This window comes from Melopsittacus undulatus, chromosome 4 (assembly GCF_012275295.1).
Source record: "Melopsittacus undulatus isolate bMelUnd1 chromosome 4, bMelUnd1.mat.Z, whole genome shotgun sequence".
Lineage (NCBI taxonomy): Eukaryota > Metazoa > Chordata > Aves > Psittaciformes > Psittaculidae > Melopsittacus > Melopsittacus undulatus.
Window position 1 is genome coordinate 78,561,591 of NC_047530.1, and position 27,713 is coordinate 78,589,303.

Here is a 27,713-nt window from a genome sequence, read left to right on the forward strand (position 1 = left end):
AATTGCATGTACAGCCATACAACTTTGGGAACTTAGACTTTGGAGGCAGAAAACGGGAAGGAATTTATTCCAGGCGAAGAGAACTCCTATCTCCAAATCTTCTGCAAGAATCCCACCCCCTCAACAACATCATGTCAACAACACCCCAGTCCAAAACTCTTCAGATCAAAGCCCTAAAAATTATTAGCATGACATGAACTACATCAACTATACATTTCTAGGCCAATTCTCTGTTTTTCCCCAAATTTTGATTTCTTAAAGGCTTACCAGGTTGACATGCTGTTGGGCAGCGAGTCCATTCACTGAAAGGTGTAACAACACAGTTTTTCTTGCAGAGGAGGAGACACGGCCGCACAGTTTCAGGTCTGATGGACTCTGGACATCTATTGATCCAAAGCCAAAGATAAAATATAGAAAAAATTAAAACTACAGGGAAATGTTTTCCCCATAAGTCTCTCACAGGGCTGCGAAAGTACTGCCATACCGAAGATAACACTCCTGGTCAGTCACAGCAAGCCTCATTTTTCTTCTTTGCACTCATGTAACCCAACTGCATTTAGCATACTTCAAAGATTAAAATCAAAATAATAACAAAAATGTGGAGTTTGACTTGATGACTAAAGGCTACATCTATGCTACTCTATCTATGATGCCTAAAATACAAAACTCACTGCAGCAAAACAGATATATTGTCTACCAAAAAAAGCATGTATTTATGTTTATAAAGCAGTCCTGTTTTAACACAAAATGCAACAGCCTTCAAACCACTTCCAACTGTGTGCAAGGACTGATGTAATATTCCTCTACTTTCAACTCCTAGGAAATACAAAAATAGCTTAAAGTGCTCTTTGAATGAGGCCTCAATTGTTAGTTAAAAAGTTGTGCAGCACAGTATAGTATAACAGCACTGTGATTTGGTTTTCATTCCTTCTGAACTCTTAAACTAAAAATATGTCATGCATATTCTAAAATAAGTTTCAGACACAGTTAACAAATAAAAACTCAAAGGGTGGAAGTTGAAAAATTTTCTGGAATCAGGCAGATCTTGCACATCAAATGAGTGAACAGAATGCGAATTACTTCTTTAATTTTTTATTAATTTCTAGTAGAAAGATCATTCAAAATCGCTCAGTAATGCATGCAACCTCAAACAATTCTATTTGAAAGAGGAATAGGCCACTACACTATACTAGGAGAGAAAGTAAATCTTAATGTCACAATTTTGTTACTGAGGTAGTAATAAGATACTCAACGGTATAATTTAAATGAAAATAAATACAAAGACACATCTTCTCATTAAGCATGATTACCCTAGATGGCATATTTCTGTTATCTAAGTTGAAATATTTTCCTGCAAAAATTTTAGTTTTATTTGGCTATATAACAATTTCAGGAAGAAGCTCTTACAAGGACTCAGAAGTCCTTCTTGATCCAGCTACTTCCATTACACAAGGAACACCACAGCACTTAAGCTACCACACCAAAGCCAAGGAGATACCCTTTCTGAAGTTCCCAGTACATAAATCTCTTCTTTTGGCAGGATTTTTCTACCTCTGAAACTCTGTTTGCCCTCCACATACTCCACTAAAGTATTTCCTTACCCGTTTCAGTTTCATTTCCACTTACACAATCTCAGAAGTGGAGGGGGCAAACAACTGTTTTAGACATCACATAGCTCTAAAAACAATATGTTTAATTAGGTAAAGTTAAAAAATATCAAGAATTCCAGGTACAAATGAATACTAGATTTGTTTCCTTTTATTTAATTAATCTCATTAACCTCAAGAACTTTAATTAACTTTACTGAAATCAACACAGTCTGCTTATAGGAACAGGATTGTTTTGAGAGCTACAATAAGGAACGAAACTCAGTTGTAAGTCTCTAGACTCATTAACAGTGCAAAAAATAATTAGCAACGTCTCGATTTTTTCATATGAGGGAAAACATCTGTGCTACTTTTTTTTCCTCACTTAGTAAAGCAAAGGAAAATTCAGAATATTTGTACTGCAGAATACATAATTTTGTTGTGTTGGTATCACATTATAGAAGCTATACAAATGAACTGAAAGATATAGATCACGTATGGTTCTGCCTTATTATCGTGTAAATATAATGCAAACTCTGTTTACTTTTTCTATTTTATTAGAGCATTGTTAATAACGTATTGATGAACATTCTATTCAGATCTACTTACCATTTTCTTCACACCTGTCCTTCAGGAAAAATATTTGCAGGAAAATGTGAATTAGAATAACGAAGGAGCTACAGCAACAAATCTACATCACTAAAAGCACGTATTTTCCTTGGGTTTACACAGAAAATTAAAAATGCTCTAGCTATTTATTTTTGTTAGATAGTTGTATCCCTTTCATAGTAGTGATGGAGTAGTAGCTGGAGAATTAGTCCTGAAATTATTTTCAAGGATGCATGGATTTTCAAGGCTATGCAAGGATTCCATAGACCCACTGAAAATGCCTTCATATGTCATGTATTGTAATTACAGATAATCACTAATAACCCTTTTTAAATACCTTTTGGGTGTGACCTGTCCAGAACTGCTCTTCATGCAGAAGACTTTCCTTGTCTGTATGCCCACTCCACAAGTGGCTTCTCCACTCAAATTAATGGTGGCATTGAGTGCAGTTACCAGCACGTCTTCAGAGCAAGAGCTCCAGGGAGAAGTTTCCCAGAAGAAATGCATGCATGGGTGATCATTACAGGCACGGCGCTCCTGCAGAGCTCGTTCAGGGGGACAGGCTTTTCCACCTGGAGTAAAGAGAACACCCCAATTTATATTATGGCAAGTAGCAAAAGGAAGATATAGAAAAATAATTAAAAATGTTGTTTGCTTAGTATCTTCCTGCCCTCCCCAATTAAAAATAAATAAATAAATAAAGTGTAAATAAAGCTGTTGACCTTTATAGCGGCAATAAGAACCTTCTAAAATATTGTTTCCCTGTTAAACTAGTCTTGCATAAAATTGTATTCCAGCACATAATGGAAACAGAAATAGACAAAGTATATTTCTGAGTAACCTTATTGATACTCCTACACAGACCCAAGTTAATTCCATTTAAATGACAGTATCACTCAGCAAACATGCAATTAGGTTTAAAGACAAGTTAAGCATTATTTTTATGTTCATTCTTTTTGCTAATTTCCCAAGGAAGAGCATCTCTTTCTGATATTTGGACTCTGTTTACACACTGCCTTAAACAGGCAAGCTGTAGAGGGTGCTGAACCATACTGATGAAGGAATGCATCAAATTATACCCACATCAGAAAATCAAGTGAGGGAAAACGTGAAAGAGGTTTTGTGTATGAAGTCTTTACTTTTCTGAAACAGCATCATTCAAATTAGTGTCGAAATATTTTGCTAAGCTACTGCACTTTGTCGACAGCTGGTAATAAATCCACAAAGCACAGGAGTTTGAACAGCCTCCCCAGAAGCTTCAACACTGCAGCCAGTAGCCTGAATTTACCCCATAAAAGCAGACACTGTTCTTAGCTCACAAGAGCAATGCAGCGAAATTTAACAGTAAGCATTGTAATTTTAGGAAGAAAGAAGCAAACATTACTAAAATCAAAGCCTTTTGCTTACAGGCAGCTTCTGCTATAGCCAAAGTGCTGCAGATTTTGAAAGAACTGTAATGTCTGGGCCAGATACTACAAGACTCAGAGCACATTCATGCCCTACTAAAAATCAACAAGAGATGAAGGTATATTGCTTCTTAAAGAGGTGTCTATTGCCTTGTAGGACTGAGACTTCTAAAATAAGGTATAACCCTAAATGGCCACAATGAATAGCACCAAGGAAAGAAAGAGAGAAATTTCTTAGTGCAATGACTAGGATAATCATGTCACATTCATTTTTCCCATGAAAATGGACTCTTCCACATAGTGTTCAGTCTCAGAAATGTTTTGTATGATGACAGAGTAGAAAATGCTGCAGGTAACTTATTTCCTGAAGATTTTGACGTAGCAGGAAAAATGCAGACCAGTTATTGCTCTTGTGTGCTTGAGCACATGTAAAAAAAATGCAAAATGCATGGTTTATTTGAAGAAAAATAAAAATAATGAAAATAAAAAATCTAACTCAATTTTTGAGCTTCTCAGGGAAAAATTCAGGTGGCTTTTTCAAGAGTATCAGTGGTAAAGGAAGCGCTGTTAAACACTGGTGAGTAATAATGAAGCAGTTTTACCTTAAGATAATAAGAAATGCCATATGATCCATCCAACCTAGCATTCTGCCTGCAAAACTGCAAGCAGGATATGCTGTTTATAAAAAGCACAAGAGCCTGGCCACTTTCTGCAGTTCATTGATAACTTTCACACGTCAACAGGACAGCACACCACTGCCTAGCCATTCTAGAGCCATTTACTGAGTTTATGGACCTCATGTTCATCAGTTTCCTAATCCATTCTAAACCTGCTGAGACTGCCTACCTCCACAGTTGCACAAGTTTACCTCCTAAAGAAATATCTTTTAAAACCTGTTTTAAACCAAATCCTTTTAGTTTCATCAACAGCCTTTTGGTTAGCATATTCCGGGAGCTGGTGAGCAGCTTGGAGAAAGCTGAGGGTTTGTGCTGCCTGTGAGATGGCATCCAGAAGTTGTCAAACAGCAGAGCCATGGCCTCAGTTGATACAGGACAAATGAAATGGCACTTACAAAGGTAACAGAGCTCTGTAGAATCAACCACTATTTATCTTTATGCAGATGTTTGGCTCTGTATAGCAAACCACCATACTCATTAATAAAGATGTATAAAAAAAGTTGGGCTATTTGATTTTCATTATTCCTTCCTGAGAAACTTTAAAGTATTTAGTTACATAAAGATACTCACATGATGAGTGTGAATTTGTGTCATGCAACAGTTTATTTAGGATAGGATGCAGTTCTCCTGAAGTTAATTCACACACAGACTAGCCCTCAATAGGTAACAATTCATAGCTGAAGTAAATAATTTTGAATTGTGACCGAATTTATTTGACTCAAGCCCACAAAGATTTTTTAGTCACTAGGCATGAAATGCAGAAACTATTAATTATTGCTACAGTACTGGGATTACCTCTGATCTAAACACAGTTTGGCTGAGGAATGTAAGTCAGCTCATTAGCAACCAAACAATGATTAATCCAAAATTTTTACCACTTACCCTCAGCTGGAAGGGCCAAGATGGACCTACTCCTGCTTTGACTGCCCTCAGCATTTTTACTGGAACATGAATGGGAACATGGGGACCATGCAGACCACTCGCTGATAACACAGTCCATTGCACAAGGGATTTCACAAGCCACAAATTCAGGATAGGGAAGCTCTGAGCAGAGGTGATGTGGCACTTCTTCACCTGGAGCAAACAAAACAAGACAGACATGGGTGGTTCAATATCCACAGCCTGCATCGAACAGACTATGTCAAACATCCACCTGTGGAGGAATATACTACAAAAGAGCATGTGGTTAGGCTTTAAGCTTGAAAGTGTAATACTTGAACAACTAAATTATTTCTTCAGAAGAGCAAAAAAGAAAAAATGTATTTCAAGTTTCGTGTGTGACCTCTTGGCTGCAGTCCACTTCATAAAGCAGGTCCTTCTGCAACTTCATCAGAATGAACTCTGCTTCTCACCCAAACACCAGGATCCAAAATTACGGACCTGTTGGACCACCCCCATCTAAGAGAGAAATACTTTCTGTTAGAGATAAACCAAGGGATCTGAACTAAAGCATACCTCCTGATGAGAAGCATCTTTCCAAACCCCCTTTCAACAAGAAGGTAGTGTGCTGGGGACTGGTGAGTTAAAACCTACCAACTAAAAGAACCACTGGCAGAATGAGCAGCAAAAACAAAGCACATGAGGGATCCATGTGGAGTCCAACATGTAGAGCTATTGGTTTTAAAATGCAAAATAAAAATATACATTTATTTTTTAAATAAAGGAAATGTTCAGTAATTTTAGTAATTACGTGGAATTTACAAGGACATCATGATGCATAAAAATTCATAAAACGTTAAGTCTTTAGAACTGAATAATACCTAATATCTTATAATTTAAGCAATGAACAGATATGACTGACTTTATTACGCTGTTCTATTGTTTAGTATTTCTGGACCCTTACGAATTTTTAGCTACATAGGCAAAATTCTTGAAGCTCAAATCTACCTGTTTACAAGCAACAAGCTCACACTGAATGTCACATCTTTTTTTGCCCTTATAATAGTTACAAAGCTCTCCTTTGAGGTTTCTTTAATTATGAACTTAGAAAAAAACATAATAGACTATACAGGCTCAATTATACGTAGGAAAAAAATAATAAAATTTATAATAGCAACAATTGGCTCTTTCACCTCACGCTACAGGAACAGGCTCCATAACAAGGCAGCCCAGGATGCAATTATAACTAGGAGGGCAGAAAACCGTACTGCTTTCGCACGGCAACACATATACAAGCGAGTAAAGAAGAGAGGCAGGCTGCTAGCAAGAGTGCATAAAGCTGTCAGTAGCACAGTGGTATTATCTGCAGTTGCATTCCTAAATGAAGACAGAATCATCATCCTCAAGGCACAAATAAAACTTTTCAAGCATATTATGAGAAGTAATGGAGAATCTAGCAAGCAAGCAGACTGTACGATATGCTTTAAAATACTTTATTCTTATAATCCCTTTCCATTGCACATGCTGTGCTCATAAGGAAGGGCTTGGTATGCCCAGTCTCTGAACTACTATTTTATGTCTACTCAATGAGGAAATGGAGACCAACACCCACCCTACAGACAGCCCCCATCCTTCGGTACTGTATTGTTGGTACCCCTGCAAACCAAGGCTAATCTATCATCTTTTTTGACTAGCCCATTATCATCACTGCTGTTCTGGATGCTCACATAAGGCTAAGAACTACTTCTAGATAAAAACAATGTAAAAACACCAAATAAACATGTAAGCCTTAGTCAGCTGTCTTCTGTAGTCATTTAAGCATCAAAATCCCTGCTAACATTTTGACAGCTTGTCTGTACAGCAGCAGATAACACAAGGGCATCCCGGGCAGGCATGATTTTAGGAGTCAATGGTACAGTAGCATCAAGAGATTATACGCTTTGGTGAAGTAGTGTATAACATCTGCCCTCCTCTCCCATCACTGACACTTACAAGGAAGCATGTGAACAAAGACAAGCTTCTGAATGAGAAGGGATGACATGTAACACTGGCCCTGCAAGAGTGCTCCCTGCCCCACCATCCATGCAAGAGGTTACCCTCATTATATACAGCCTTCACAGCAAGTGAACCCCATTAAATTCACCAAATTCTGGATTTAGCCCAATTTTTCCCACCAATCAGATTGTGCTAGAGATGAAAGCATCAGAGAAAAACCTACTTGTTGAAAGCCAGGAGAGCCTTTCTACTGATTTAACCTCATTTCACACAGTCTAAGCTGCTTCACTCAGAAGATGGTTTAAAACACTTGAGTCTCCTTTGAGGTGGCTTCCCCCACCCATGAGCTCAAGTGCCACAGATTTTCAAGTGACCAGCCTGTGAGGAAGGGAGGCAAAGAAGCAAAATACACCTTCCACTTCTTCCCTTTGTGATTTATTTTCACATTGGATTTACAGCAGGTGACAGCAACAGTAACGCTGCAGAGGCTGCAATTCATGGTTCCTCAGCAAAGAAAGAAGCTTTTGAGTTTTGTTATAGAGAGTTTACCACTCGTTGCATGAAGGTACAATTCAACTCACTTTGATTTACCTTATAGATCTATTCACTGTGTTCAGGTTTAATTACTGGCTTGTATTACTGTAGAAGGGGAATGTTCTTCTGTACCAGCCACTTGGCAGAGAATTCTCAGAAAACTACCATATACTACAAAGAGAGGTAATAATCTTTCATTTTCCATGAAAAATACTAGTACAGTATATGTCTGAAGTGTGCTTTATGCATTGTCACAGAATTACAGGGAATATTAAGTTCTCCAGAGTTTCCAAATTGCCTGCCCAGTACCTTGAAGGTATAATTCTTATCTCAGATTTTCTGAATGCTCTTTCTAGATCTTTCTATAATCTTTACACACACAAGTCCCCGAGGCCAGACAGGATCCACCCAAAGGTACTGAGGGAGCTGGCAGAAGTGCTCATGAGCCACTTTCCTTCATTTATCAGCAGTCCTGGCTAATCAGACACCGGTTTCGTGGAAGGTGGCAATTGTGATGCCCATAAACAAGAAGGACTGGAAGGAGGATCTGGGGAACTACAGGCCTGTCAGGCTGAACTTTGGTGCTGGGGAAGGCTATGGAGCAGATCATCCTGAATGCCATCACAAAACATGTACAGGACAACAAGGTGATCAGGCCCAGTCAGCATGGACTTATGAAAGGCAGGTCCTGCTTGACAAACCTGATCTCCTCCTGTGACAAGGTAACCCACTTAGTGCATGAGGGAAGGGCTGTGGATGTTGCCTATCTAGACTTTAGTAAAGCCTTTGACACCATTTCCCACAGCATGCTCCTGGGGAAGCTGGCAGCTCACGGTTTGGATGGGTGTACAGTTTGCTGGGTGAAAACCTGTTTGGAGGGCCGACCCCAAAGAGTGGTGGTGAATGGAATCCAGTTGGCAGGTGGTCAGAAGTGGTGTTCCCCAGGACGCAGTACTAGGGCCAGTTCTGTTTACTGTTTTCATCAATGATCAGGATGAAGGGATCAAGCATAAGTAAGCTCACAGGTGACACCAAGTTGTGTGGGAGAGTTGGTCTGCTGGAGGGTAGAATGGCTCTACAGAGGGATCTGGACAGGCTAAATCAATAGGCCAAGACCAACTGGATGAGGTTCAATGAGGCTCAGTGCCAGCTCCTGCTCTTGGGTTACAACAACCCCTTGCCCTCCTTATTTGAATTCTTTAACAAGGTAACAGAGAAGTACAATTCTTAGTGGAATTTCCGATTCACTGAAAATGAAATTAAAGTCTTTCCAGCAAGGGAAACAAAAGGAATGCATAAAACCCTCTTTAACTAAAGAACTTGTTTTTTTTCCAGCAGCTTTGTTTTTTTTTCCTGTTCTCTTTTGCATTCTAGTAGAAGCCACTCCCATGGTCCTAAATAACACATTCAAGGGTAAGGCAGTAAATCCACAGGAACATTTCATTCTGAGCCAGTTCAATATTAAACTGCATCTGTCTATTTTACAGCTATGGTGCATTAGCCTCATTCATCCCAATAACCTGTGTACCTATCTCCTCTGGCACAGTTTAATTACTCTTGCCACAGACGTCTCTCCTGGCTCAGAAAAAAAAGTGTCCACGGGACAGCATATGACTAAACCAGCAAAAATACAAATCCCATCAGGCAGCAGGAATCAAAAGATCAACTCAATGACGAACTGAGTATCCTCCTTTTGACACTCACCGCTATGCATACCATGCTCATTTTTTAAAATGGAAATTTGGAAAATTACGTTGAAGATTTCACGCTTGCACGCTGTGTGTGAAGGCCTGAATGACCTCCATGGTGAGGGAAGGCTCAAGATGAAGGAGTCACATTTCAGGCTGCTCTGCATCACTACCTAAAAGTTTAGATTTTATATTTTTTTCCACAAATGACTGTTGTAAAAATGTTGCATATTTAATGGCAATTACTGGTTTGACATCAATATTTCTCTTTGTAGCAGTTCAAATTATTCAGTGGAAATAATGAAGCTGTCATCTAAAATAGTATGTGTATCGTAAAATTTTATGTTCCGCTTAAATCTCAGAAAAGAATGACAATAAACTTTGATTAAATACTTGCCTGTAACAGAATAAGATGTCAACAGACAGTAGTAAATTCAGAAGAATTCCTATTGACTGTATGCCAGTTTGCTAACGGCAACTGCATTCAGAGAGCTGTCTGCTGACAATACCTTGGCCTAGGCATTTCATCAGCTAACGAAAACGTTACATTTAGAAGTAATAACAATCAAACAATAACAATAGGATAAATTTCATATAATCATTTTGAATGTGCTCATCTCATCACAAAAAAACCATGGACTTTATGCGTTGCACACCCAGCTCTAGATACACCTTAAAGCATCCAGGGCTTGACATCTTCAGTTGTCACTGGGAGACCAATGTCACACTTCACTGAGAACCCTGGCTCCTGGTTGACTTTTCTTAATGCCAGTCAACAGGTAAGAATAGCGGAGAAGAGTGGTGTCAGTTTGTCAGGGAAATCAGTGGTGTATGGAATAAATTTAATTGCAGTGGTCCATCACTATTATCAGGGCCTCATAGCAGAGAAGAAAACAGCAGCAATGAAGAATGGAGGTGAAGACCACAAAAAAAGATGAAGCAGCAAAGAAGCACAAGCCATTCACAATGCAAAAGAGGAAAGAAACACAACTACAATTCAGGGAGGTGGGTGGAGAGAAGGAAGGGGAAAGGAGGAAGAAGATTTAGAAAAAGAAGCAAAAAAAAATAGATGAGACAATTATTAACAGTTTGAGTCAAAAGACTTGGTTAAAATGCAACGATGAAAACCAGTGCATTAGATTAAGGAAAACATACTTTTAACCACGAAATGCATAATGAAGAAAAGGGGAATAGTAACTCTGAAAAATAAGTAAAAGGAAAGTAAGATGAATAAGTACAGACAGATGGAATAATAATAAATGTGGAAAAGAATCAGTGTGTCTGAAAATATATAACAAAATCCCCACAAAATCAGAAGTCTTGCCCAAATCCCTGCATCACTTGCCATGATCCTGTCCCTTACCTATCTCCAAGTGATCATTACATGAGAAAAAGATGATGACAAGTATGCAAAAAAAAGTGGTATTTGTTTTTCTTTCCTGTACATCACTTACTGCAATTTGGGCTGTTTACCCACAATTCTTTATGCACATACGAAAATTGATTTGTGACTCTCAGGAAACTCCATGAAAGCAAGCACAGGGGAAGCATCTCAGCAAGCAGCTGCCAAGCCTGCAGAAAACACCCTGGTATACCTCCATGAAGTATTATACAGCAGCTACCAGTCTCAAAGTTAAAGAAAATAAAAAAAATACAGCTGCATGAGGTTACCTATACAAGAGCTTGTATTTCCTATCCCACACAGGAAGACAAGTAGTCATTTAAAGGTATCGGCTGCACATTCACCTGCTGAGCTTCAGCATACAAGCAGAATTAATTCTAACTTGTGGCTGTTTGCACAGCCCCTCCTGAATTAAGAGAAATTACTCACGTGGCAGCTAAAAGTAAATATGAGTTCACTGTATCCCCAGAGAAGAGCACAGAAATTAAGGCTGCTGTTCCTAATAATTAACATAGCACAGCAATCTGAAAACATGAAGTATAAGAACTAAACATAATCCATATTAGTGTTCTGGGGTTTTTTTCCTCTCTCTCTTTTCACTTTTTTCTTTTTTCTCCATTATCCCTCCACACTGGAAATGAGGGAATCTACACAGGTGGGTTGATCAAGACTGATTGCAATTAAGATTTATTGTTGAAATTGGTGCTGTGGTATAATTGAAACAGGTGTCCCTCTATTTTCTTCTCTGTAGTGCTTTGTTCCAAATGCTAATCAACACAAAATATTGTAGAAACCAATTACACACCTAAGTAAAATGCATTAATATATTACAAAATATACACATATTTCTGAAACTTCAAGAAAAAGAACAAGTAAGAATAGACTGCAAAGAGTCCACTTCATCTTCTACATCTGTGTAGCAGAGCAGAACAATTTTAGTAAAGAAATTAAGGCATTTTAATTTAGAATAAAAAAAGGTAGCATTTTATTTCCAATGCATCAAATTCATAAATTTCTAAACATTTCATTTTTGCAGACTTAAGGTGCTATCTTTAGTCTGAAAATTCTGAAAAAATTGTAAGGGACATATTACAAAGGGAAAATTGCAGTAATCATGCTCTCACACAGTTAAGTGACCCCAAAAAGAAAAGTTGTGTGTGCATGCATGGAAAAGTGCAATGCTTTTATACCCATTGGTTTGATTATTATGATTTTTGTTCCTATTATGCTATTCTTTAAAATGACATATCTTAATGGCTTGCTCATAGCCATCAAAAGGCTATGACTGGCTGTTATCCAAGTGATATTCACAAAATAAATTAGCAATTTGCCATATATTGCGAATAACAGACCATTTTTCATTTCTAGCCACAGAAATTGCCCCAAGAGTTTTTATTAACATAGGACACTGAAAAATTGTATACAATAGTGCAGCAGATGAGGTTTATGTAAGTTGGCAAAAGTCTTGTTTTCAGATACAGTGAATGCTAATGATAATAAATAATTGCAAATACCATCTGGAGGCTTTAAAAAACATCTTTCTCCAAGTCTGCAATTGAATCTCTACAAAAAGAGGATCAATGCAAAAGAAAATGAAAACAGTAAATTAAAATTAGATTTATGCCAACTACTTAAAACTAAGTGCTCATTTAGAAGCAGTTAACACAAAAATGTGTTCTAGTTCAGATGCAGTCTGGCCTAATTCCATAAAGCAACTCTGAGAGCTTCCACAGTCTATCAGGAAATGTTAAGAATTTTGAGGATGAAATACTAAGCTTTTTTTTCTTTTTTTTGTTATTAGTGATAACAGTAGTAGTTTTGTTTCTGATTTTGTCCTAGAATCACGGAATGATTTGGGTTGGAAAGGACCTTAAGATCACCTAATTCCAACCCCCCTGCTATGGGCAGGGACGCCTCACACTAGACCATGTCACCCAAGGCTCTGTTCAACCTGACCTTGAACACTGTCAATGATGGAGCATTTTCCACTTCTTTGGGCAACCTGTTCCACTGCCTCACCACCCTCACAGTAAAGAACTTCTTCCTTAATTGATTCATAAAACTCAGAACAGAGCAATATTGAAAAAATCTATTTGATAGCTTTCAAAAGATTGCTATAAAGAAGAAAACACCCTCAGTAACACAGATGATCATCAGTCAAGAGTCTAAATGAGTGACTTAGATCTATTCTTGGGAAAAAATATATATACAAATTGCAAGCCATGACCTTCAGTTATTGAGTAAAATTTCCTGTGGACACACAGGTTTTGCCTAGTATAAATTATGCATCTAAGCTTCTACATTTGTCAGATGTCTTAAGTTACTTCTGGCTAACGTACCCTGACCTGTGCTTGAATCATTTTTACATAATGAAGTTGTGAATTTTAGAAAGACCATTGAATTTTCACTGTATTTTGCATAGATCATTTAGTACTTAAAATGTGAATAAATCAAATGTAGAAAACACAATATTAATAGTATTTTCTGTGTGTTTCTACTTTCCCATGAGGTAGAACTTTAATTACACCATTAATAATGGTGCCTACATTTTCAGTCAGTAGTGCATCATTCCTCTAGTGCCATTTAAAGTGCATTAGGTCTATAAACTACTCCACCCTCTGGAACTGGTTCAGTGATTATACTGTAACAACAGCCTCATTCTGCTTACAACTCAGCTACAGTGGCATCAACAGAAGAATTTAAAGGCAGGAATCACTTATGATGACCTTAAATGGTTTAATGATTTATTTAGAAAAAGGCTTGTTTAGAAAAGTTTCTTGTTACTTTTTGTCTTCAGAAAGGTTTCATAGATTTAAAGTTGATAGTTGCTAAGGAGAATTTAAAAGAAAAGGAGGAAAAAATTTATCACTGGCTTCCCCTATTACTAAGTCTAAATTGTCTCAAACACAGACATACAAATATCTAAAAACTGGTACCTCTGGGTACACTTTTTGCTGGGAGCTGGGGGGAGAAAACGGGTAATTTCCAATCAGGGTTTCCAAGAGGAAAGTAAACAGCACACAACTTTATATTTGGGTATTGTAATTAAAAGGTAATAAATAACAAATCCACTACCGTATAAAAAAATTATGTATATTACACTGAGGAAGCCTTATGACACAACCTTGCCTGAAGCTTGCTCTTGGTATTACTGGTCCAGGTAAGACAGCACACTCTGCTTCCCCTTGTTCTGAGATGATGAAACTCAGACAAGTTTCTTATTAAGATGGTCACTCTCTAGGCTCCTGATGGAGATGGATACTGTTGCATGAATGCTTACAGAGCAAGATGAAGCATCCTCACAGCAGTGGACAGTGTTATCATTCCAACCTGGGAAATGGGGTCTTGCCAGCAGAGCAGCATTCACCAGAATACAAACACTGCATCCCCAGGAGGTCTCCGCTCAGTGGAACACACTGATCCTCTACTACAACATCCTTTCAGAATTTGAACATATGGATGGGCTTGGTCACAGCAGCTGGGTTCAGGGTCTGGAACAACCTGAGCTGGGTTGTGCTCATTGAAAAAGTCTCAGACTCTCCTGTAAAAATGAAATAGGGTGTGTATGCACCTACAGATGGTGATATTTTCCAGACTGAGTGGTGATGAAACTAGAACCTGAAGACTGAATTAAAAAGACTTCTAAGAAAGGCCAGAAAGGCTATTGTCCAGGTTTTGTTAGTGTCCTCATGGTACACCCTGGGCTCACAGAAAGACAAGAGAGGAAGATGACAGAGGATAAAGGGATAGCAAGTAGAGAAAACACAGGAGAATGAATTATCTGTAAAAATTTCATCATCTGGTGCTTTCCCAGAGATGCTGAAGCTGGAACAATGTGCTGAGCTGGCAGTTCAGACAAATGTTGTTTGCCAAGTCCAGAGGCATCCATGCCAACAGCTGCCCTCCCACACTGACCTATTCCTTATTTCCTCCAAAGCAGAAAAAAGACCAAAGATTTATGAACATTGAACAGCCTACATAGATACCAACCAGTCATTCCCTAACAGGTTTTTCAGCTCCTGTTGGAAACCTACTATTTTAACTTTGCTACTAGATTAAAGAAAAACACAGAATCAGTAAATGAAATCAAATGAACACCCCTCCACCCCCTTTTTAAACACCCTGAAGTGTCAAGGCTGTCAGGAGGCATTTGGACATGCTTTTCAAATATAAGAACTGAAATAGAGAAACCAGGGAGTATCTGGATAAAATCTGGTTTTCTACCACTAAATTTCTTTGTGTGAAAAAGGCAATAACCTCTCTGCAACTTAGAAAATATTTCTGTTCTGATTATTCAGCTATTAAAATAGGAAAGTGTCATTTTATGACAATTGCTTTCGGCAGGAAATATTTTATACTTTATTCTCAAGGAATATGTACATAAGGAAGAACAATATTAAAACCTTCAGTGTTAATCTGTATTTTCAGAGCTAAGCACATTTTGACAAACTTTCTAATAGACAATGTTCAAAATCCATAACATATATGTGCATGATTACATTACTCTAATTTATTTTCTCTCCTCTCATGTGCAGCAATAAAAATTTACCTTTGAACTTATATTTATTACAACTTTTACTCTATGGAGGGTATGCAGGCACAGAAATACAATAAAGCTTTACTAATTCCACACATTATTGAAATCCTAACAGTGCAAATGGTATCTTAATGTCTTCATGCATACTTAAAATTTCAGTTCAAAATGCATTTCATCAAAAGAGCTGGTTAAGCAATAGCATATATTTTTTTTAAGTTTATGGATTAATGAACTAGAATTATATTTTATATATTTGGATAAAAGTAGGTAATGCTAGTTTTTGTGTAGGTGTTGTAAGCAAAAGCTTGATGCTAAATAAAAGAGTGCTCTGTCCATCAGATTCCTACGCACTATAAAACTGAAGAGAAGGAAGTTGCTAAAGAATAACCTTTGCTTACCCACAGGCTGCTGTAAACTGGGACTAATTCCAGTAGTATAAATACCATTGACTTCACCAAACTGGGGAGTATACAGCTATGCAGGATGGCTTCTAACTAAACAAAGCACAAACAGGCTAAAGCAGAGAAAGAATTTATTCCATGAAGATCAGGGACCATCACGTAACACTAATGATACCTGACCAATGAAAACATCAGGACTAACACATGTGACAAATTTGAGGTATCTCAACTTGGTTATGTAATGTTAGATGATGTGGTCATACAAGTCAGTAAGCAAGAAGCTCATGCAACCCAATACACGACAAAGTGCAAAAGTTGACTTGAACTGCAAGTAGAATATTGTCACAACCTCCTTTCTGTTAAAAGGTCACTTTGCACATTAGATCCAGCTTCATTGATTAGCAGCTGAGATAACAGCCACTCACACACACCTCAGAGTCATTGGGAAAAAAGACGAGGGGATGACTTTCTGCTTATGACTACATTTCTGGTACTTATTCAATCACAGATAAGGCACAAATATGAAATAAGCAGCAGAACAGACTATTCTGAAAACATAACAGAAACTTACTACCCTTACATTTGGCACTGAGGCATCAAAAATGATAGTTATTATTACTGCTGTAATTACATGGCTGGGGCTCAGAAGAATTCCATTTTGCTTCCCTGGAAACATGGCCCCATGAGAAGGCTGCGTGGAGACCTCATAGCAGCCTTCCAGTATCTGAAGGAGGCCTACAAGGGATGCTGGGGAGGGACTATTCATGGTGACAGGACAAGGGGTAACGGGTTGAAACTTAAACAGCAGAGGTTTAGATTGGATATAAGGAAGAAATTCTTTACCGTAAGGGTGGTGAGGCACTGGAATGGGTTGCCCAGGGAGGTTGTGAATGCTCTATTCCTGGCAGTGTTCAAGACCAGGTTGGATGAAGCCTTGGGTGATATGGTTTAGTGTGAGGTGTTCCTGCCCATGGAAGGGGGGTTGGAACTAGATGATCTTGGGGTCCTTTCCAACCCTAACTATTCTATGATTCTATTCTATGATGTTTGATGGCTCCTAAACCCATAGAAACAGATCTGCCCACCAAGGCCAGTTTGCACAACACCTGCAGGATCAAACACCTGAACACTTGAAGACATGCTGCCAGAAATGGTCCAAACAGGGCTCTCAAACCCATAGTGTCCATCACTCCCATCCTCCTGAAGACAGATTATGCCAGCTTAACCTCCTTGATATATCGATGCCTGTGAGTCTTGAAAACTCAACAGCTAGGTCTGCTGTCTGCCACTAACTTGGGCTTCTCTAATCATAAACTTCTGAGGTGCACCAACATTATGATCTTTCCAGAGTGCTACTCTGTTCCCACCACATCTGTGTCCTTACATAGGATTACAGGCCAACCACTGAGGACTAAGACAGAGATTTTCCTATCTTGCCAAGTGAACTACAGTAAAAATCCTCTCCCTGTGAGTCAGTAGTGGTCAGATACATTCTCTCAAGGCAGTTACAAGAGAGAAATGCAAGGGAATAAATACATGGATCCAACTAAGCTTTTTGACTACTGTCATGGTCTGAGCATGCTTTGAGGGTGTTTTTATTCAAGGTTTTTTCCAGCCAGGTGGAGGAGGGGAGTCCGGGAGGAAGGAGAGACAGGACACCTGACCCAGGCTAGGCAATGAGGTATTCCATACCATAGCACGTGATGCCCAGGATGCATACTGGGAGAGAGAGAGCTGGAGGGGTGGAGTTCTAGAGGAAAATGGAGTAGGGAGCACGCGGTGCTCGGCTGGGCAGGGTGGAGTGAGTTATGGGTCGGTGGCTGGTGGGGTGTTGTATTCTTTTCGCTTGTTATTGGCTGTATCATTATTATTGTGTTATGCCTTAGCTATTAAACCGTTCTTATCTCAATCCGTGAGGGCTACATTCTTTGGATTTTCCTTCCTAACTCTCAGGGAGTTAGGGGACTTGGTTTAAACCACGACAACTACTAAATAGCAAACCAGGCTGGGGAAACATGAGGACCATATTTTAACTCCACAGAGGTAATGAAGTTGCCATGCTGAAGGATTTCCCATAGTCCAGTAGGACTCAGTACACGATACCAAGATCTCTCAGGCTCAATTCATCAAATTTAGGCTACTGAGCTGTTCTGTGCCATGGCAAACCTAGATTGGACCAGGCAAACCTTATATTTGTATGACTTCCCAGCAGCAAGGAGCAAAGCAGGGAGCAGTTTACCACAGCAAACTATGACTGTCTCCTACATTAAGGTGAGCTTTCAAGATCAGCCAGCCCTGGTGTAGAGCCAGAATTTAACAAAATCCTTCAGACATATGGTCTCCACCATGTCTGGTTTAGAGAGAAATACTTGCTAAAAAGTCAGCGAAAAGGTCTTCCTTTGAAACTAGGTAAGCAAAACAAAACTTTTACCTGCTCTCAAGCAGTTAGTTGAAATGTATTCCACTACAGACTTTAAAGTCACCTCCCTGGCAACATAACCTCCCAATGTACTGAAAACCAGCATGAAATGTTGAATTAATACATATATGCTAGCAAGCACTCCTGCAGTCATGAATGTTTAATCTAGTTTTTCACTAGCTTACACTGTACCCCCATGGCTGCTATGTGGTTCTGAAGCCTTGAGATGGGGAAGAACTAGGGGGGGACTGCTGTAGAGCAGGGAACCACAGAAAAGCAGTCAGAGGGAAAGTCTCTGGAGAAAGCCCAGAACAGAACACTATCACAGCAAAAGAATCAAGGCAGATAAATGTTAACATCTGGAGCAGAATGGTGGAGGTAGAGAAGGGAGTTAATATGAGCACCAGGAGGAACTCAGCCTCTACATTCAGCAGTCATGGGGCTACGTTTCAGTGATGTGTAGAATAATTCCCAGCAATATATAAGATGTTACTGCTTATACGTTGTGTATACAAAGAGATGCAAACAAAAAGAGTTTTCAGAGAGTGTGTAATACTGTCTGACTGCACAGGGAAAGTTATGATGTACCAAAAGACTGCTGGAAAAAGGAACTTTTACACAGCTTTGGGGTCTTACCCATATATCTTAATGTTCTAAACCATGACAACTGATTGGATAACAACTCTTACTCTCCTTGTCATCATTGATCTTCTTAGAGGCTTATTTCCTCAAACCGTTATGATGAACATCTGTAGTCACCTATCTGAGCAGCAAAAATTTATTGCCTTTACTAGAAAATGAAATTTTCCTCCAGGAGAACAGCATCCACCCTGGAGCATGTGGATGCATTCTCCTACTCTTTAGTGAGAACTACATATGTTTATCCCATGTCAGGACCTGGACCAAAGGGTATCTCCTCTGTTAATAAGAATGGCTAATTTCCAATTAAATAAGCTTACAGATCATAGAAATGCCATAACGAGGAAAAAAAGATGAGGTCCTATACTAATCCTGCTTTCACTGCACATACTTAAAAGGGTTGTCAAAGCAGAGTCTCCAAAATACTTACTAATTACATTGGACTGCCTCCAGCCGCTGTCACTGGCCAAGAATGGGCAAAGTTTGCAAAAAAGCAACCCACAGTTCAAAAATGATATCATTATTTTGGGAAACCCTTGAAGGAGTGAAGAGATAACTGTGGAACAAACTGGAACTATGGAAAAAAATACTGCGGGGCTGCTTTGGATGGAAAATACTGCTATAGTGTGTGGGCTTCATAAGCAGCTGTATAAAAATATTCTGGCACAGCTGGCAGCAGCCCCAAACTGACAAAATGCAGAAGTGCAGACTAGCACTAACTCCATAGTATTTATTTTGGACTTAAGTACATGCCATCTTCAGCAGTTACAGAAACCTGAGGTAGAGACTAGAGTATAAAAAGAAGAAACGCTGTAGGGCAGAAGTCTATAAATTCAGTTGAAAGAATCCATACACGTCTTCTTTTTCATGTGTTCAGTGTCAAGGTTGGTACACCAAGTGTGGTTTTCCCCAAGAAAGGGAGAGCCAAAACTAACACCACAGAATGACTGAAGGACCCCTAAGTACATCACTGAAGAAAATCACATTCCTGCTTTTGTGTGGTCAACGAGAACTAGCAAATCTGTGCAAGTTGCATATGACTCTTGTAAGAAACAGTACTAAGAACAGTCTCTCCAGATTTCTCATCGAGTAGTGTAGTTGGCCATTAATTAGCTTGGAGTTCAAAACCTCTATCCCAGCTCTGCAGTGCAAGAAGGGCTGAAAGAAATGCAGGTGCCCAGAGTGACACCATAAATATTGACCACAATGCTCCTTCCATGTCATTAGCCACAGAGCAAGCAATGATTCTTAAGGGAGAGGAAAAGACAGATACAATTTTAACCAAACTCCCATCCCAAAATGCAAACTTCATGGAATATTATTTCAGCTATTGCCTTTACTCATGACAGTTGCAGTCTATTAAAGAAAAAAATAAAAATGGAGAGGTTTCTGGACAGAGAGCCAAAACCTTCAGCTGCCAGGAAGGTGCATCTACACTACACAAAGCAGCCCTATGTAATGAGACCCAAGTGAGCTCTGTAACCAGCAAAAGCAGTTTTCCAGCTCAGCACTTCACGCTGGGCTTGTTAGAAACACAGTTCATTAACCAGACAAAACTTCATGCTACTGCAGCAATAGTGTTCCCAAAATACAAACTGGTGTCTGGCAGTGAAGGGGCTGTACACACTTATTGGCTTACTCAGCCACACCTACTGTGGCAGGTTGACTATGGCTGGATCCTTGTGCCCCCCGGAGCTTCTCTATCACTCCCCTCCTAGCTGGACAGGGGAGGGAAAACATAACAAAAGGCTTGTGAGTCAGGACAAGAACAGGGAGAGATCACTCAGCAATTATTGCCATGGGCAAAACATATTTGACTTGGGGAAATCAGCATAATTTATTATCAATTAGAGCAGAATAATGAGAAATAAAGACTACATTTTAAAACACCCTCCCCCCACTCCTCCCTTCTTCCCCAGCTAAACTTCACTCCCAGATTCTCTACCTTCTTCCCTCAGTGGTGCAGGGGGACAGGGAGTGGGCACTGTGGTCAGTTCATCACACCTTGTCTCTGCTGCTCCTTCCTCCTCAGGGGAGAACTCATCACACTCTTCCCCTGCTCCAGTGTGGGGTCCCTCCCACAAGAGACAGTCCTCCATGGACTTCTCCAACATGAGTCCTTCCCACAGGCTGCAGTTCTTCATGAACTGCTGCAGCACTGCGTCCCTTCCATGGGTGCAGCCCTTCAGGAACTCTAGTGTGGGTCCCCCACAGGGTCACAAGTCCTGCAACAAATCTGCTCCAGTGCGGGCTCCTCTTTCCATGGGGCCACGGGTCCTGTCAGGAGCCTGCTCCAGCTCAGGCTTCCCACAGGGTCACAGCCTGATACAGGCATCCCCTGCTCCAGCACTGAGCCCTCCCCAGGCTGCAGGTGCAGATCTGCTCCACCATGGATCTCCATGGGCTGCAGCGCACAGCCTGCTTCACCATGGGCTGCACCACAGGATGCAGGGGAATCTCTGCTCCAGTACCTGGAGCACCTCCTCCCTTCTTCTGCATTGGCCTTGGTGCCTGCAGAGCTGCTGCTTTCACAGGTTCTCACTCATCTTGCAGTTGCTTCTGTGCAGTTTCACCCCCACACCCCTCTTCTACATTATGTTATCCCAGAGCCACTACCAACATTGCTGATGGGCTTGGGCTTGACCAGTGGCAGGTCCCTCTTGGAGCTGGCTGACATTGGCTCCATCGCCCATGGGGGAAACTTAAAGAAGCTTCCCACAGAAGCCACCCTGTAGCCCCCCTGCTACCAGCACTTTGCCATGCAAACCCAATACACCTACATAGTATAGTACATAAATCCTAAGCCATTTAAACTCCAAAATATATGTCTGGGAACACTGCCAGTGAATATTTGAAGGGGATTACAGCAAATGTATTAGTTGTCACTGAAAATGAAAATATGGATTTCAATTGAAACTCTATATAAGGGGGATTTTTCTCCCCAAAATCCGTTAGTCTACCAGCCATGTTGAACGAAGGAAAATCATACAGCTAGCTCAGACTACACAGTACATGCTGATATATTTTAAAAGCTACATTTTAATCTACTGAAATAAAACATTTTACTTTTTCTTTTTCTACTTTAATCAGAATATAACCTCATTAAACGACAGTGTGTGAAAAGAACATATAAACTAGAAAGAAAATATAAAAACTTTCTGAATAAATTAATGTTTATTGCTTTTAGACTTTGATATTCTGGTCTTTACTACTTAAATGCAGTTTAAATGTATTACTTGCCACGGCCTTTACGCTAAACTCAGTAAGTCTGCAATTTGCGATAAAATTCCTTATCTCTCTCGTTCTGAAGCTATGCAAAGATCCAAGGTTAATTTGCAGATAATATTACTTTATGAAATAATTATCTTAGTCTATAGTACTTAAAATAGCTAAATTCAGGACAGATATTTTTAAAAATGCAGCTGTTGTGGCTGTAGGATGGAGTCTGCTCCCTCTCAGTATGCATCCCCCCACTGGCAGCATCCTGAGTGGGGTGCAGAATCTGAGTACCCCAAACACAAACTCCCCAGGTAAGCGTGTCCTGAGTCAGGATGGGGATGCTCCATGCCGATGTGTGTGCCTGGAGCAGAGACCTCCCTGCAGTGGTGAGGGAAGGAGATCCAGCCCCAAGCAACCTCATCCTCCAAGCTTCTAAACACCAACAGCAAGGCAGCCTGCCTTCCTCTTCACAACCACAGCACTTGCTGAAAAATTACTCTCTTGAGCCATTCTTCTCATCCTGCTAATTTTTCCAAACATTCTCCTATTAAACTATACAAATATATTCATTTAGTAAACATCCCATTAACCAGGTCAGCATACAGTATTCAGAACTTATTACAGAGCAGCATCAAATCAATCACAGCAGCAATTATGCAATTGTAAAGCAGACAACTCACTTTAATCTTAATATGGGGCTGGGGATGTACATGCCAATGTTCATTCACATGACTCATTCACTTCCAACTATTGTACACCATTTGTTTCACCCTCACTTATGCAGCACTCTGATGTATTTTGATTTGTAAGCTTTGTGGACTGTCAGAAAATATTTTCAGTGCTTCACTGTTCATGTAAGGGATTTTTGTATTGAATTTAAGGATATTTCTAAGCTTCTGTTGCTTGGGGGATGGGGCAGGGGGGGAAGCTGGGCTAAGCATTTGGAATCTAGACCTAAAAAGTGTGTTTCTCAAAAAACAAAACAAAAAAATAAAAACAAACCACCCAAACAAACAAAACAAACAACACTGAAGATCTTTCCAGAACTGTTTAAAATAGGTTGTAGAGAAGATAAATAAGAGCTAAGCTTTATGGGATGCTACAGTTACAATGGGGGAGGAGGGTGAGGAAAGTGGCTTTTAAAATCACAGCTCTATCTGCAAGCAGTGATTTATTTGAGCATCTTGGTAAAACAGGTTGCTATACAATATTAACAAACAAGAACACACTCTGTCAACTGCATGCAGTACCACAGACATTTTGGAGACCTAAATAAATAATACATTAGAAAACCTAGCCTAGCCTGAACTATTGCAGATTCCTAGGATATAAATGAACAGCAATAGCAGAATTATTTTCCTGGGATTTAAGTTGTATATAGCATTAAAAGTAAAGGTCTTAAGATACTTACTGATAGGCAAGAAACTGCTATCTTTAGATCTATGCATGCCTGGGGAGCACTCTGCTGAATTTACAGTCTCAGAGAGGTTCCAAGAGAGTTACCAAATCAGTCAGCTTTATTTGTAAACACCATGAAAAAGAACAAAACACCCTCTTGGCTGTAGTCTCCCCTTTGACACAGCACTAAGCATACAACAAAACAGGTCTGACTTCGTATTAAATTTGGGAAACCTGCTGAAATTGGGGGTGGGGGAGTAAAGGGACATGACATTCTTTCTACATTAAATCTGATGGAAATTTCCCATATGGTAAAAAAAAAAATAGAATAATTTGAACTTAAAGGATCATCTTGGTTTCTACAATGTTCTATGGGCAGCCAAGAACCATCTACCCCCAGCTTCAAGCACGAATGGAGCCATTTCTACCAATCTGTAGTATGTGTTATTAAGTGCATCATTAAGCCCATGAGGACTTACCAGTTCTGCTAGGTCATCAAATTTTCACTACACAAAAGACTTTGTATTTTATATCACATGCATATTTGCCAGTAACAAATGGAAACAAGCCCTGATCAGGAGCACACTCAGGTGCAGTGCCACAGGAGATGTGGAAAGGGAGCATAGATGGACCTCACATCACCTGGAGTTAACAATCCCTCCAACAAAGCACTCTGGGTTTTCCCAGTCCCAGTAACCTCCATGATTGCTTGTTAGGGGCAGATAAGTATTCTCTTCTTCCAGAATAGTTACTTTTCAAACTACATCCCTCTCTCACTGGATATAGTGATCAAATCCCCACAGATACCACTAGCCACGGGACCAATGTAAGAAATAAATTTGTGTCTGTTTTTTCACTCCTCAGTGATATGAAAGGAAAAAGCACTGATGCTTGCATAGCTGCTGACCTAGTCCTTGTGGATGTGTTGACTCATCAGTTTCTCTTTCTGGACTTTGTAATTACTGGGTCAATATGAAGGCTCACTGGTAGCAACACCATTACACAACTGATGGCAAAATATAGATCGCAGCTACCAAAACGAGACTGGGCAAATTCATGCTTACAGCTAATTCCCACATCCCCATGGGAATTTTTTAATAATGAATCTAAGAACTAAAACAGTATACACTAAAATCTGTACAGTATGGGAAGACCAGGCTTCAAAATAAGAAAATTCATCCCGACAATACAGGATGATTCAGTTTCTAAAGAAATTCCATCTCACATATGCATTCTTGACAAAAATTTGCTCTGATATTTGCGAACTGCTAAAGATAAAAACTGAACAGGCTGTTTATTTAAAAAGGAACTATGAAATATCCTGTTACTTGTTTAATTCCTCTAAACAAAGGCAGTACCTAATTTGAGACAACTACAGATGAGCTTCATAGAGACAGAAAGAAAAACACTGAACAATGGGATTTTAAATTGTTCTCAATCTCTTCGAAGAGCTAATCTTTCTTGATTTACTAATTTACATTCATTCCAATGCTTCACAAAAGCTGCCATTTATTAAATATAGATTCAATTCACAGATAAACAAATTCAATAATGTAATCTACACTTAAAGTAATAGCTGGGCTTCAAAGTTTTGGGGAAATTAAGTGTCTTCCCTTTTATGGCTGTTCTTAGCATTATTTCTGGTTACAGCTTCAGAGCTCAAGCTCAGTCGAGGTCCACTGAACTCACATTTCTCACAAGCCAGGATCCCAGTGACAACTGAATACCATCCCACAGAGGGCACTGAATTTAGTGGGAAGTCTGCCAACAGGAAGATATTAAAGAGTATTTTGGAGCTGCATCCTGTGGCCTTTTTTCCTGCTCTGCAATTTCTCTACCATATCATCACATGCTCTTCTCTTTCTATTATGACCACCTGACTAATCACAAATTGCTGCCTAATGAAAAGTACTGGCATTATAATACTGAAGTAGAATTAAAAGGAAGATTTACTTTAAAAACCTGACAGACCAATATGCCCCAAAGCAAATCTTGCTAGTGCAGAACTAGCCCCAAATTTCCACGTCCTGAATTCTTAATTAAAAGTGTCAAAACTTCTTATTTTAAGGGGGAAGCCTTCCCCTCCAGCATCCATTATCCACAAAACAAATGACTAAATTGTTTTTAATCAGTCCTACTTCATAAACAGTTTGATAAAAAGAAACCCAAAAGAAAGTACAACGCTTATCTTTAATTTCCACTCAGCTGCCTTCAGTACTGTATAAAGGTGGCTCTCACAATCATTCCTGTCCAGCATGCAAGCTGCAGCACTGAAGAAATTTTAGCTAGAGAAAAAGCCTTCTGTAGGGCCACACAGGAGGAAAGGATTAAATTACATGAAAAAAAAAAAAAGCACTTCTTTTTTTCCCCCACTAAAGGGCTGTGGTCAGAGATCAATGTGAGAACCTGTCTACTGAAGTTAGACTTGAATCATTCCATTATACAAACCTCAGGAGAAATTTACTGCTGAGCCCCACAGCATGGAACACAACCAGACTCTGGGTGCAGCTCCTTCACCTTGTCTGAGGAGCGGCAAGCACAGAAGACCTCATGGCTGCAGGTTGCTCCCAGCCTTTTCCTCCACCCTGGCTTCTCAGCATCTCCCCCCTCCTGCAGACTGAGATGGAAGAAAGCCCTTGGCCCCACACACTGCCTGTTGTCATAGGCAGTAACATTCACTACCAAGTCTCCATCTCAAGTCCACAAAATCAGGTTGAGTTTACTTCTTTTAATATTATTTAATGAAAATAAATTCCTAGATACTACCTCATACAGAACTTAATTGGCTTATTTTGAAACTTTTTTTTCTATCGTATGAGTTGGATTCCAGCCCACTAAACTTCAGATACAGAACGCAATAAAATACAGCCAGTCATTTCTTTATCCTAATGATCCTCTGTTTAATTTAGAACCTTTATATTTTGACTAGTTCTCTTGGAAAAAAAAGGTCTTGGTGAAAATAATTTTGAACTGAGAACTGGGCAATTTTCCGTCTATTAAACATCAAATGCATTACAAACTGCTTTCTGGCTTGTTTTAGCCCGGCATCCTAAGGAAATCAGAATACGCCATTGTGCTCTTTAATTGAACACCACAAAATTTTGAAACTGTTTCATAATGTAAACAAAATTTGGCAGAAGAATCGATCCATTAAAGATTTAAATTCCTACTTGAACTATCAGATGAGTGTTGGAGAAAGCCATAAACCATTACTACCACTGAAAGAAAGTCATCCTTCTGCCGTGTTTGCTGGTTGGACACTGGCTGGTCAAACACCAGTGCCCAGAAGAGGAAAAATGCTACAAGCATGTAGAACATGAAGCTCTCCTCATTCACTCTCTATTTTTTTAAAGTATTCTGTGAACATCTCTGTAAACTGTCAGCTGTCTCTTCCATACAACAAGTTCAGAAGCGCTGGTTAAATGAAAGGCTCATGCCTGCACAACCCATGCTGGGCTTTCCTGCAATTTAGCTACAGCATCCTTCAGAAAAATTGAATAAATGGTGTCCTAAGCTGTAATATATGGTTGAAGACAAATGTTTTAAGGACAGTGTTAAAGCAAAAAGCTTTGCATTCATGTACCTCAAGGGCATAAAACCCCAAGGAAGCTAAGGAATTTAGGCATAAAAACTAAGGAATTTTTGAGGTCAAAACCATGTAAAGAGGCTCTAAAAGCACCATATAAAAATCTGGTGAAAATACTACTGACATTAACATTATGAATAGCCACTGTTTATTTTCAGAGAGCCCCTTTTATATGAATCAGAATTGACAAGGGTGGGACTAAAGAATAAAATGCCTTACAGACTCTGCTTGGGATGAGGAAGGTAAAAAGATGTTATAAAGCATCCCCACATCTTACGTTCCTCAAGAGTGTGTGCCCAGTGCTTTACATTTTAGAAACTTAATAAATATGTTACCAAATCATAAGTAACGTGGAAAGGACCTAGGTATCTTAAATACTTCCTTCACATGTAGAAAAGCAGTGAAGTCCTTAATCACTTTTTGAATCCATTTAATTCCAATAAATAGAACCCTTATATAACAAATTAACCCTCACTGTGACATCTTCCACCTGGTCTTCCTGGTAACTTCAGCCACCTTTGGGTCACAGATCCAGGATCATATCCTTAATCATAGAATCACAGAATAGTTAGGGTTGGAAAGGACCTTAAAATCATTTAGTTCCACCCCCCCTACCATGGGCAGGGACACCTCACACTAGACCACATCACCCAAAACTCCACCCAACCTGGCCTTGAACACTGCCAGGGATGGAGCATTTATCACTTCTTTGGGCACCTTTCAAATCAATCCTTTTAC

General features: G+C 39.5%; 1 protein-coding gene across 1 annotated transcript in view; it reads right to left on the reverse strand.

Moving 5' to 3' along the window:
- Positions 1-27,713, reverse strand: part of THSD7B (thrombospondin type 1 domain containing 7B) — a 280,685-nt gene that overhangs the window by 153,548 nt on the left and 99,424 nt on the right. The window contains exons 7-9 of the mRNA XM_005153757.4: positions 5,161-5,352; positions 2,533-2,767; positions 268-383 (exon numbers count right to left, since the gene is read on the reverse strand). Of these exons, the coding sequence (XP_005153814.2) occupies positions 268-383; positions 2,533-2,767; positions 5,161-5,352 (543 nt within the window). The remainder of the gene's footprint in view (positions 1-267; positions 384-2,532; positions 2,768-5,160; positions 5,353-27,713) is intronic.